This window comes from Crinia signifera, chromosome 9 (genome assembly GCF_055691185.1).
Source record: "Crinia signifera chromosome 9, ASM5569118v1, whole genome shotgun sequence".
Taxonomy (NCBI): Eukaryota; Metazoa; Chordata; class Amphibia; order Anura; family Myobatrachidae; genus Crinia; species Crinia signifera.
In genome coordinates, this window is record NC_139225.1 from 15,913,722 (window position 1) to 15,927,457 (window position 13,736).

Genomic DNA, 13,736 nt, shown 5'->3' on the forward strand with positions numbered 1-13,736 from the left:
GTTAGGGTTAGGCTGCTGGGGGAGGAGGGTTAGGCTGCTGGGGGAGGAGGGTTAGGCTGCTGGGGGGAGGAGGGTTAGGGTTAGGCTGCTGGGGGAGGACTGTTAGGGTTAGGCTGATGGGGCAGGACGGTTAGAGGTAAGCTGATGGGGGAGGTTAGGTTGCAGGGAGGGGAGGGTTAGGGTTAGGATGTGGGAAGGATGGTTAGGGTTAGGCTGCTGGGGGGGAGGGATAGGCTGCTGGGGGAGGACAATTAGGGTTAGGCTGCTGGGGGAAGACTGTTAGGGTTAGGCTGTGGGTAGAGGGGTTTGGGTTAGGCTGCTGGGGGAGGACTGTTAGGGTTAGGCTGCTGGGGGAGGACTGCTAGGGTTAGGCTGGGGGTAGGGGGGGTTTGGGTTAGGCTGCTTGAGGGGAGGGTTAGGCTGTGGGTAGAGGGTTTTGGGTTAGGCTGCATGAGGGGAGGGTTAGGGATAGGCTGTGGGTAGGGGGGTTAGGGTTAGGATGCTGGGGGATAAGGGCTAGAGTTAACCTGCAGATAGGGGGTTATGTTAAGGCTATTGGGGGAGGAGGTTTAGGATGTCTACATATATGTCGGTTTCCCAGCCATCTATAGGATCCTCTCCCTCCTAGATCCCGCAGAGCACTCACCCTGCAGTATACACCCAGGAGATAGAATGACATCATCCAGAGCAACAGTCGCCGTCGTCACCCCAGCGTTACCCTCAATGACGATCTGAGAAGAGCACAGAAGACAGCGATGGTGACAGTAATCCCAGCACAATGTGGCCAATCCTCAGCCGGAACAAGGGCTGGAAGGCGGAGATCAGATCCCATTGGTAGGACATAGACATAATCGTGGTCTTACATGGAAGTTACCGGAGTGCGGGAAATTGACCTTTTCCCGGAGCCACACGGGGCCCCTCTGTCCTTTTCTCTCTAACAGGATTTGGTCCCTGTTATTATTGGGATTGGTTCGGAATTTGACAACCAGCGAGTTATCGGCGGAGCCATCCAGGAGGTAATAGAACACGAGCTGTCGGACAAGACACAAAGAAATGGACCCAGGACTGTACGTCTATAATTGCTGCACAGTCAGTAACAAACCAACGTCAGGATTAGGACGATGTAATACTCTCAGTAATGACAGCGATCTACACGGCGCTGTACGTCTACAAGTGCACTATGTACCTGCAGCATGAGGCCCAGCAAATCCCATTACTAGAACAATCAGGTCGCCATGTTATTTATATGTGAAGCCATTCCGACAGGTATTCATACAGCAGAAGCCTCAGCTAAAGGGAAGGGACACGGTCACTAGGTCTACAAGCATTAAGGTTGACATGCATTAAGGTCGACATGCATTAAGGTCGACATGGCTGAATGTCGACATGGCAGAAGGTCGACAGGGTCATTATGTCGACAGAAGCATTCGATCGACATGGGAAAGGTCGACATTCAAAAGGTCAACATGGGGTTTTTCACATTTTTTTTAAGCCGACATGTGCCGACAGGTGGTATTTTATGCCCTACCATCCACTGCAGCGTGGTGGGAGAATATAATTGTGTGCCGAGCGTAGCGAGCCATGTGAGGGGACACGGTGCTACGTTTCAGTGACCATGTAGACTGTGTCGAAATACAGGGCAAAAAAATGTGAAAAACCCCATGTCGACCTAATGCTTCTGTCGACCTAATGACCCTGTCAACCTAACCCATGTCGACCATCAGTTATATTGACATTCCTGCATGCCGATCATAATTCATGTCGACCTTAATATATGTCGAACTAATGGTGTCGACCTAATGCTTGTCGGACAACGTGCTGCCTAGCCAATGATCCATACACAAAGGGAAAACAGAATTTAAAAAATAATGAGCTCAGACCTTTGTCGTTGTTTATCCGATGATATCAGAGATAATGAGAGGTGTCATCTGTGCGCACGTCAGCCGGCTGCCTGGGCCCCGCACCTGCACCGCTGCAAAGACTGGCCAGTGACGGGGGTCAGCAATCACCGCCCGGGCCGGTATCACAGATGCACAGGGGTATGACCGCCATAGGGAATTTTCGGGGTGATTCAGACCAGCCCGTAGCGGGGCCAAATTCGGTTCCCCGACCGCTGCTGGGGCTCTGTATGCCTGAATACGCGCATGTGCAACCCCCTGAGCGAACGCCTTTGGCAAGTTTCTCCCCCTCTGGAGCGTTCGCTCCAATATAGGAGGTGGGCATGGGGTTTGAAATAAAACCTGTGGCAAGCGTAGCGAGCCACCGAGCCCGAAGCGAAGCGAGCCCCGCGAGGGGACGGTATTCTGTGTCCCCTCGCGGGGCTCGCTATGCTCGCCACGCTTCGGGCTCGGTGGCTCGCTACGCTCGCCACAGGTTTATATCCAACTCCATGCCCACTTGGATAGTAGGGGTATGAAAAGGACCCCTTTTTCCCATTGAATTCCATGTTAAAATGGACCCAGTCCATTTTAACATTGAATCCTATGGAAAAATCGGGTCATCGCATTGCATGCGATATGGTCGTATGCGATGCGATGCGATATCGCATCGCATCTGATTGTATGCCTTAACTTAAGGCATAAAATCCAAAAATCGGGCGCCCAGATACTACATAAGTACCGATTTTTTTGCTTGTGCGCTCGGCGGGGTGGCATTTACCCGTCCACTGGGCAGCAAATATATGCTGACTAGCGAGTCGGGCTGAATCGGGCCCTTTGTTTTGTTAAACTGAAGCCATAAGTGATTGTTGTCTCTCTGCATAAATCAGTTGGACGAGATCCTAGGAATCGCCAGATTACAGATCTGCCAATCGGAACCACTGAGTATAGTCACAGTCTCATTGCATATGTATGTGTTTGTTATAGGTACTGGGGGCCCAGGGGACACACCGTGTACCCAATCAGAGACAACACCTGTCCCCCGGCACCGCAGAAAGCAACGTTGCAAGCTCCATTTCAGCTGAGACCTGCGGCAATCACTGGGAACAACGTCTGATCTCCCATTAGCAGATATCTATACATATAAAAAGCTAACTCCTCCTCACCTCTATGAGGTGCTGTACCGCCGCTGGCCACTAGAGGCCACTCGACTGACCAAGTTACCTCTTGGTGTGTTATATGTCATAACAGAAAGTGAAAGAAATTTTTGCAGGGAAACTGGTCTGTTTTTAAACTTGCTGGATATGAAGGAAGCTGTGAAGACAGAGATTGGAGGCAGCAGCAGATAGGGACTAGGGACGGGGGTGAAGAGTCTGAGGGCTAAAAACTGTCACAGCCCAAAGTGAACGTAAAAACGGTCACAGCTCAAAGTGTAAGTACATTGCAGAAGCAGTCATCGTGATTTATATCATGGATATAGCGTTTCCCTGGGGGACAACTGTGGATATAACTCACGTAGCACTGGGTGTCATTGTCCTGCATCGGAGGGCTGACCAGGGTGCTTGTGTTCTGGAATGCTCGTAAAAAATAACCTGAAATGTCAAGTAAAAATTTTAATTAGATCCAGCGTCACCTGGGCAGGTTTGGGGGGGGGGGGTCTAGTCTCGATCTCACAGTGCATCCACGAAAGCTAGGCATGTGCACCCCCTAGTTGTATGGACAAGGGTAGAAATCCACATTGGACCTGATTTATTCACAAGAAATGCCAATGTTTACAAAAGTGTAACTCAGCCATGAACCATCGATGATTTGTAATCAGGAAGTCACCGTTCAGAAGCACTAAGGGGGAGTGGTTGGAAAAATGCAGTTGTATAAATTCTGCTGTCGGTTGAGTCGCTACTGCAGTATGTCCAGTTGGAGAGGCCATAGGGCTGCCCTAGCAGGGGGTGTTCCTCTTTCTGGTGTATACGCTGTGTATGTGTACACAATGAGGTCGCGATGGCCCCGGTGGGCGTCTCTTTTCATTACTGGGCAGCAGCTGCACTTGCAGGTATCAGCAGTTCCTGATCGCCTTTTGCTAAAACATTTGCGTACAGACAGGTGTCGAAGTCGTGTTGCATCCACGCCGCACTAGCATACTCTGGCCGCCATTTTGGTTCGCATATTTATAACGTAAATAGTGTATAGAAGCAAGTAGGAATATTGTGCGAACCCAGAGGGCAGCCATACTAATACACATAGACCCATACTCCACACTAATAATAAATAAAATATAGTTCTATGGTTTAATATCGCTACACATCGAATTAATGGTAATACACGATCTCCCCTGGATATTTTTAGTATCTATGTGATCAGTCTCTTACTCTCAGTTTCCCGGTGTTTATCTAAAAAGCGCAGTATATACCAGTCAGAAGTTATGGACAATAATATATCTTAAGTTATACATTGCCATGTGGAAGGGCTAACTGAAAGAGATCCAGCTGAAACCAGATGCACAGCATGAGCCCTGTACATATGATGACGAAGCTTTGAACAAAGACACAGCTGTGCATCTATACTGTACCAATCAGGAGAAGCGAAACCTGACCTCTTGGCCAATGAAGAACTTTACTGTACCTTATTGTCTGGAGCCTATATATTGCTGCGCAAGGGCTAGAGACGGTCTATTTGGACTGTGCTCAGAACTGAATACAGCTACTCGGTCCGAGTGGCGTCTGCGAGTTGAGAGACGATAACTGTACCTTTGTATTGTTGTATTTGTACTGTGGCTGATTGTGCTTACATATGTTTTTCCCCTTTTCGTTAGTTATTGTTAAGTATTGTATAGAGATTTGTACATTGTGTTGTGGTTTCATATTCTGTTACTCCTTTGTCCATTAGGGACTAAATACATGCGGTGAAGGACTTTGCACCGTTACTCCGAATTTATACCAAGTCTTGTGTAATTTGTTTGCAATAAGCGGAAGGGTTTTCAGGAATGATACCTGGTACATTGAGAGTGTGTTTAAGTACTAAGTACTGCGACGGATACCGCCATAAGGGTATCGGTGTAGCGTGAGATACGCTGATCACTACGTGGCGCAACGCATTGGTTCGCCCGTAGTTAGGAATAAACGGGATAAGTTTACGGACACATTACGTAAACTGCGAAACTTACTTATTGTCCATCGGTTTGGGATTTATTAGGATTTAACACATGGATCTTGCCTGAGTCACTTTGACGTCACACTGTGCATCCATTACCCAGTAATACAACTTCTAATGCACAAAGTGGGCATTTATACCCACGTCGGTACACCAGTGGGGGCGCAAAGTCATAGGAGGTGCAACTGGCAAAAGAAGCAGGCACGCACGTCCACGTGATATCACCTGATCGGCTGTTTGCCGTATGATCTCTGCCGGGCTGGGAGTAAGATCCATTAACCATTTCCCACGTCGATGTCCAATTACAAGTGTTCTGTGAAAAACCGCAGGGCTGGAATCCCTCTGCAATGAGAATAACATGCGGTATATACAGAGGGGTATGTAGTCATCCATTGCTGCAATAGGCACATGTGGAAACAGGGGGTATGTCAGTAAACGCACATCCCTGCCCTGCCTGCGCTTCCTTTAGAACATCCCACTACAGCCGAGTTACCCACCTTCAGCCATAAGTGCAGATGCCACTCCGCACCACCCAAGGACCACACTCAGCTCTGGATAACACACAAGACGCATCCAAATAAACGGTCCTAGAATTATCTTTGCGTTACCCCCATTGTCTCTGCATATTGGGGATGATTCTTATATGGAAAAATTTCAACTATGTATCTGGTACAAACCATGTTGCCAAGGGGAGCAAATACATTTATATGTTTTCTGTGCAGGGTAAATACTGTCTGCTTCTGCGTGCAGCCCACACATGTTAGACAGCTTTATTGTTACACTCCATTCTGCATGTTATATCTGCCTCCCTGCAGCACAGCATGGTGTTATTTTTTAGTGGGAATCAAGAATTTCCAACATTATTATTTATTAACACTATCTTATATATTGCCATATATTCTGTTGCGCTTTTCAATTGGAAACAACAACAAGAATATAACAAAACTGGGTAATAACAGACAGCCATAGAAGTGGGAAGGCCTTGCTCACCATACAGGGTGTCACAAAAACTTTTTTCCCATTGTAGTGCCCTATTATATTTATTAAACCAAAGTAATGCCCTAGTTAATATTAAGCCCCGTAGTAGCAGTGCCCTAGTTAATATTATGCCCTGTAGTAGTAGTGCCCTAGTTAATATTATGCCATGTAGTAGTGTGTCCTAGTTAATATTATGCCCCCGTAATAGTGTCCTAGTTAATATTATGCCCCATAATAGTGCCCTAGTTAATATTATGCCCCATAATAGTGCCTAGTTTATTTTATGAACCACAGTAGTTCCCTAGTTTACATGATATTAAATTGTAGTACATTATGACATACTTTGCCCCCAGTTCATATTATGACACATTACAGTGCTCCCTGTTCATAATGAACCACATTTGCGTTCCCTCCATTTCAATTATTGCCACATTACAGTGCCAAGGACAGTTCATATTATGCCACTTGTTCTGGAATCTGATAGGCTGCCTGAAGAGGTGAGAACTCAGGGAATGCTTGTAGGTTTGGAGACTGGAGGAGAGTCTTATTGTGCTTGGGAGAGAATTCCACAGAGTGGGCGCAGCCTGAAGAAATTCCTGCAATCGGGAATGGGAGCGAGTAATGAGTGTGGATGGGGGACATAGATCTTGTGCAAAGCGGAGAGGTTGGGTTGGAAGATATTATGAGATAAGAGATGTATGTACATTGGTGTCGTTTGGTAAATAGCGTGTGTAAGCGTAAGTAAAAGTATTGTATACTGAATTCGGTACTCTTTACCTAGGACGGCGCCCATCGCGGGCATCCGTCCATCGTATGCACTAAAGTAACGGGTGCGACGCGACCGACGCGATGCCCGCGATTTCCCATAGGGATCAATGTTTAATTTTTCAATGGACCCGATTTTTCAGTTCAATGCCTCAATGCCCGCGATTTTGCCATAGGAAACAATGTTAAATGGGCCACAGAGCCCAAATAGGCACCCTTAGCAGTGAAATGTCCCCCACAATTGTTAACGACACCCCACGATCCACGCGAACCCGAAGCGTGGCGAGCGCAGCGAGCCCGCGAGGGGCGGCGGTACGCGTCCTCCGACCTTTTCATACCCCCACTATCCACGTCGGCGTGGAGTTGAGAATAGAATAGTGTGGCGAGCGCAGCGAGGGGACACGGATACCTGTGAAGCCCGCGTAGGGCCGCGTTTACCTGTGAAGGTATCCGCGTCCCCTCGCCACGCTTCGGGCTCGGTGGCTCGCTGCGCTCGCCACACTATTCTATTCTCGACTCCACGCCGACGTGGATAGTGGGGGTATGAAAAGGTCGGAGGACGCGTACCGCTGCGCTCGCCACGCTTCGGGTTCGCGTGGATCGTGGGGTGTCGTTAACAATTGTGGGGGACATTTCACTGCTAAGGGTGCCTATTTGGGCTCTGTGGCCCATTTAACATTGTTTCCTATGGCAAAATCGCGGGCATTGAGGCATTGAACTGAAAAATCGGGTCCATTGAAAAATTAAACATTGATCCCTATGGGAAATCGCGGGCATCGCGTTGGTCGCGTCGCACCCGTTACTTTAGTGCATACGATGGACGCGATGCCCGCAATTTTTTACACCCGATGACCGCGATGGACATCGTGGGCGCCGTGCTAGGTAAAGAGTACCCTGAATTCGGCAGAATACAGGAAAGCAATGGAGGAACCGACAGAGCGGATCTACAGACAATGCGGGAAAGATCAGCCTCGCAGCTGCATAATGGATTGTAGTGGTGAGAGTGTGTATTGTAGGGAGACTATTGCAATAACCAATGCGGGAGATGATGAGAGCATGGATTAGAGTGTTAGCAGCATCCTTTGTAACATATGGAATATGTTGGACATTGACGATCCCCCTAAGGATAACAGAGAATCACCCAGATTCTCCCCTGATGTATGGGTCCAATTAGATGTGAGGACTGTGTATCACACACATTAACCACAAGTGAAGCTGATGAGTGTTATAAATGTCTGACAGCGACCTGAGAAACCAGGGAGGGAATTCTGCAACAAAGTAGCTATATACAACTCACCACAACTGCTCTCATCAGATCCATCGCCACAATCATCGGTCCCATCACAGCGGACATTGTCGTCCACGCAGCTGCCAGAATCACAGTGGAACTGTCCAGCAGCACACTGTGCCTGTGGTCCTGGAAACACACAATTACTGTCAAAATCGCTGATCGGGAATTACAGAGTTACTGTACAAAGCGCTGACCTGGAACTACAGAGTTACTGTACAAAGTGCTGACCTGGAGCTACAGAGTTACTGTACAAAGTGCTGACCTGGAGCTACAGAGTTACTGTACAAAGTGCTGACCTGGAGCTACAGAGTTACTGTACAAAGCGCTGACCTGGAACTACAGAGTTACTGTACAAAGTGCTGATCTGGAACTACAGAGTTACTGTACAAAGTGCTGACCTGGCGCTACCGAGTTACTGTACAAAGCACTGACCTAGATCTACAGAGTTACTGTACAAAGTGCTGACCTGGAACTACAGAGTTACTGTACAAAGTGCTGACCTGGAACTACAGAGTTACTGTACAAAGCACTGACCTAGATCTACAGAGTTACTGTACAAAGTGCTGACCTGGAACTACAGAGTTACTGTACAAAGTGCTGACCTGGAGCTACATAGTTACTGTACAAAGTGCTGACCTGGAGTTACAGAGTTACTGTACAAAGCACTGACCTAGATCTACAGAGTTACTGTACAAAGTGCTGACCTGGAACTACAGAGTTACTGTACAAAGTGCTGACCTGGAACTACAGAGTTACTGTACAAAGCACTGACCTAGATCTACAGAGTTACTGTACAAAGTGCTGACCTGGAACTACAGAGTTACTGTACAAAGTGCTGACCTGGAACTACATAGTTACTGTACAAAGTGCTGACCAGGAGCTACAGAGTTACTGTACAAAGTGCTGACCTGGAGCTACAGAGTTACGGTACAAAGTGCTGACCTGGAACTACAGAGTTACTGTACAAAGTGCTGACCTGGGACTACAGAGTTACTGTACAAAGCACTGACCTAGATCTACAGAGTTACTGTACAAAGTGCTGACCTGGAACTACAGAGTTACTGTACAAAGCACTGATCCGGAACTACAGAGTTACTGTACAAAGTGCTGATCTGGAGTTACAGAGTTACTGTACAAAGTGCTGACCTGGAGCTACAGAGTCACTGTAAAAAGTGCTGACCTGGCGCTACAGAGTTACTGTACAAAGTGCTGACCTGGAGCTACAGAGTTACTGCACAAAGTGCTGACCTGGAACTACAGAGTTACGTACAAAGTGCTGACCTGTAACTACAGAGTTACTGTACAAAGTGCTGACCTGGAGCTACAGAGTTACTGTACAAAGTGCTGACCTGGGACTACAGCGTTACTGCACAAAGTGATGACTAGAACTACAGAGTTACTGTACAAAGTGCTGACCTGGGACTACAGAGTTACTGTACAAAGTGCTGACCTGGAACTACAGAGTTACTGTACAAAGCACTGATCCGGAACTACAGAGTTACTGTACAAAGTGCTGATCTGGAGTTACAGAGTTACTGCACAAAGTGCTGACCTGGAACTACAGAGTTACTGCACAAAGTGCTGACCTGGAACTACAGAGTTACTGAACAAAGTGCTGACCTGGAGCTACAGAGATACTGCACAAAGTGCTGACCTAGAACTACAGAGTTAGTGCACAAAGTGCTGACCTGGAGCTACAGAGTTACTGTACAAAGTGCTGATCTGGAACTACAGTGTTACTGTACAAAGCACTGACTCGGAACTACAGAGTCACTGTACAAAGTGCTGATCTGGTACTACAGAGTTACTGTACAAAGTGCTGACCTGGAACTACAGAGTTACTGTACAAAGTGCTGACCTGGAAATACAGAGTTACTGTGCAAAGTGCTGACCTGGAACTACAGAGTTACTGTATAAAGTGCTGACCTGGACCTACAGAGTTACTGTACAAAGTGCTGACCTGTAGCTACAGAGTTTCTGCACGATACCTGAGAGAGCACAGTGCCGGAACTCCAAGTCATCCACGGCGATGTTTCCAAAGCTAAGAGCTTTGTGTGAGGCCGTCAGTGTAACCTACAGGGCAGAGAGAGACAGTCAGTGGGTACAGCTAGTGCCAGAGAAGAGAGTTCAAAGGGTAAGTACGGGGTTAAGTCTCACTTTGAATTCCCCGGTGACCCTGCCAGTGAACATGACCGCTCGTCTCCATGATAGCAAACTGCGCTGGTTGCTTTCCCACAAGACGTACGTTTGGGTGCTGTCTGTCAACTGCACAGAGAGGGTCCCATTCAAGCTAGGAGAGTCTGAGGGAAAGATAAGACATGTCTTCAGGTGCCACTGCATTGTCTATGTCCCACAGAGCTGTTTATTTACATTGCCCTGGTATACAGTTTCATTACCCTTGGATATGAGATAGATCATAGCAGATCTATGTCATATCCAAGGGCAATGAAACTAACCAACTCCGCCTGATCACATAAAAACATGGCTGAAAGCCGAAGACGGAAGCAAGAAGGGTTGAGCAATCAATGCAGTGAAAGCTGCAGGAGGGTATGTACATAAAGCACTATTTTGCATTAATAAATAGATCCAAGACATTGACTAAAGAACGAATATACTGAAATATTGATACTGAAGTACACGTGTTATTAAGGTATCCAGGAAGGTGCAATGGGTGAGTGACAGATTGGCAGACCTATTGGCAGGCTCAATGTACAGGGGCATGACCAATGAGATCAGCGCAGCTTAAGTGACTGGAATTTTAGCTTTTTGGTCCTGCGTCATATCCCACTAGCAGATTGCCCTAAGGATGGTGGATCAGGATAACACAGACTCTGTACCCTTATGTCTCGTATATTAATGTTGGGGATTACTCACTTGCAGCAAACATACGGTAATGAATGTGGATCTCGCAGGTGGCGGCTGCATCCCTCAATACAGGAGATTGGAGACGCGCTGATACCGCAGATTTCCAGCTTTCACCTTCTGCCGCCATCAGCCAACCTGTGCGCAAGACACAAGGAATATGGTACATGTGTGATACACAGACTGCAGGGCTGCCTGGCATGTAATCCAGATACTGCTGTCACCATGGTAACCTCTGGCTTTGGCATACCCACGCGGAAGTCTAAATAACACATATGAAGGTTTAATGTATACCGCAGCAATGCCTGAGATTATGGTCCAGATGCACTAAGCTTTAAAAGTGATCAAATGGAAAGTGATAAACCACCAGCCAATCAGCTCCTGCCTGCCATGTCACAGACTGTGTTTGAAAAATGTCAGGCAGGAGCTGATTGGCTGGTGGTTTATCACTCTCCATTTTATCGCTTTTGAAGCTTAGTGCATCTGGCCCTATGGATGACCAGAGATAATACAAAATCATTGATGGTCTATGGCCAATGTTGAATAGTTTTTCCATCGATGGTTTCCCACCATCGATGATGCACAAGCAATGGGTTTTTTTTGCCAAGACAATAAGCTTTGCTCCGCCCCACTCCTGTGGAGCCCCACCCCTAGGCTCTCATTGGCCTGCAGCTTACTAAATTTTAAAGCAGGGGTGACCATTGGTGGGTGAAATCATCAATGGTTCCCTTGCAGATGGTTTGACACCATCTAGGTTACCATCGATAGTGATCATCGATGGGTAAACCACGATGGTCATAGCTACCTGAGGTTTATCCTGATTGGCAGTTGGGGCATAATACTGATAACATGCATTCACACACATGGAGATACATCCTATATCAGTGATGGCTAACCTTGACACTCCAGCTGTTGTTGAACTACACATCCCAGCATACTCTGCATCAGTTTTAGCATGGCCAAATAGCAAAACTGTAGCAGGGCATGCTGGGATGTGTAGTTCAACAACATCTGGAGTGTCAAGGTCAGCCATCACTGTCCTATATAATGAAAAGCTGCTCCTCACCTCTACAGGGGGAATGCAAGTGTTATGTGCATTGGCGGCCACTAGATGGCGCACAATGGAATAACAAAAGTGATGCTCGGTTCGGGCGCACGCAGCTGACGGCGCTGACATTACTGTTCCTTTGTTCCGTAATTGTGACTAGTAAATAATATACTGCAAAAGGCGGATTTACCCCACTTGTTCCTCAGAGTGTGATCGGCGTGGGGCTGCCACATAGCTGCGCTCCGGCGGTCTCTCACCCATCGGAAGTTGGATGTACTGATGTCTTTCCAGCCGCAGTCGTCATGTTCAAAGTCACAGCTGAAGGGCACGCCCCAGGCGGGCGAGGCTCGGTGGTAACCTGCGGGCAGAGGTGCAGCTGGTCACAAACAACCCTCCTACCTCCATGTCGGTTTATATCTACACAGTTTGTTTAATCACTGTTGTGTCCAATTGTAAAGGTGCCCATACACGCTCCGATCCCGGCGTGCGTTCTGGGCTAAAATAGCATCCATCGCATCACATTGCATGCCTTGTGCATGCGTTTTGCATGCAATGTGATGCGATGAAAAGCAAGTACAGCACATACTTTTTGTACTGTGCGATGAGGTGCCGCGGGAGCGCGCACCTCAAAGCACAGATCGCACCGCCGGGATCGGTGCGTGTATGGGCACCTTTAAGCGCAGTGGAATATGCTGCGCTGTATAAGAAACTGTAAATAATAAACAAATAATAATAATAGTCTAGGTCGAAAGTCAAAATGTCGACATGGGGTTTTTCACTATTTTTTGACCTGAATGACAACACAGTCGACATGGACACAGTTTAAAGTGCACCGCATCCCCTCGCATCGCTCGCAATGCGTCGGGAACGGTGCCTCACTACGCTCGGCACACTATTTTATTCTCCCACCACGCCCTAGTGCAGTGGTAGCCAATCCTAGCCCTCGAGAGCTACCAACAGTTCACATGTTCCAGACAACCTAGCTGCTGCACAGCTGCACTCATTAATCACTGACACATTTTAAAAGATACACAGATGGAGCTAATTAGCTCACTTGTGATTCTGTGAGGAGACCTGCAAAACATGCACTGTTGGTAGCTCTCGAGGACTAGGGTTGGCTACCCCAGTCCTAGAGGATGGTAGGGCATGAAATACCACCTGTCGGCACATGTCGGCTCAAAAAAAAAGTGAAAAACCCCATGTCGACCTTTTGACTGTCGACCTAGACAATGTTGAACTAATGACCTGTCGAACTAACGACCTTTCGACCTGGAACCATGTCGACCTTTTCCCATGTCGATCTAATGGTGTCGACCTAATGACTGTCGACCATAATGCTGTAGACCAGAGGTGGGGAACCTCAGGCCCGGGGGCCGTATGCGGCCCCCGTAGCTGGTCTGAGTGGCCCGCCCACCCGCCTGGTGACTTTGCCAGGAGTCAAGTACAGGGGAATTCTCGTGAGCGTTGGTAGTTCTTGCAAGATTCCTCTTAATCAGCAGCAGCCAGAGACTGTCAGTCCTATTCAGCAGCAGCCGCCGGAGCGTGGGACGGCTGCAGCAGGACAATTTGTACAAGACATTTTTACATATGGCCCCGAAGGATTTTTCCCCATACAAATGGCCATTGACACAAAAAAGGTTCCCCACCCCTGCTGTAGACCAAATGACCGCATCCCATTGTCAGACAGCCTTCCCTTGGTAGTGAGTGGTCAGTGGGTGCAGTGCCATGACAGTGATTCTGAGCATTAGTAGGTGTGCAAGCCCATTTT

The 13,736-nt window shown here is 47.8% G+C and overlaps 1 protein-coding gene across 1 annotated transcript in view; it reads right to left on the bottom strand.

Annotated features, from left to right (window-relative positions):
• The window catches only part of MAMDC4 (MAM domain containing 4), a 33,605-nt gene that overhangs the window by 15,453 nt on the left and 4,416 nt on the right, over positions 1-13,736 (bottom strand). The window contains exons 4-12 of the mRNA XM_083160474.1: positions 12,159-12,326; positions 10,933-11,058; positions 10,216-10,358; positions 10,047-10,131; positions 8,065-8,184; positions 5,250-5,366; positions 3,393-3,469; positions 864-1,031; positions 647-731 (exon numbers count right to left, since the gene is read on the bottom strand). Coding sequence (XP_083016600.1) covers positions 647-731; positions 864-1,031; positions 3,393-3,469; positions 5,250-5,366; positions 8,065-8,184; positions 10,047-10,131; positions 10,216-10,358; positions 10,933-11,058; positions 12,159-12,326 — 1,089 coding nt within the window. The remainder of the gene's footprint in view (positions 1-646; positions 732-863; positions 1,032-3,392; positions 3,470-5,249; positions 5,367-8,064; positions 8,185-10,046; positions 10,132-10,215; positions 10,359-10,932; positions 11,059-12,158; positions 12,327-13,736) is intronic.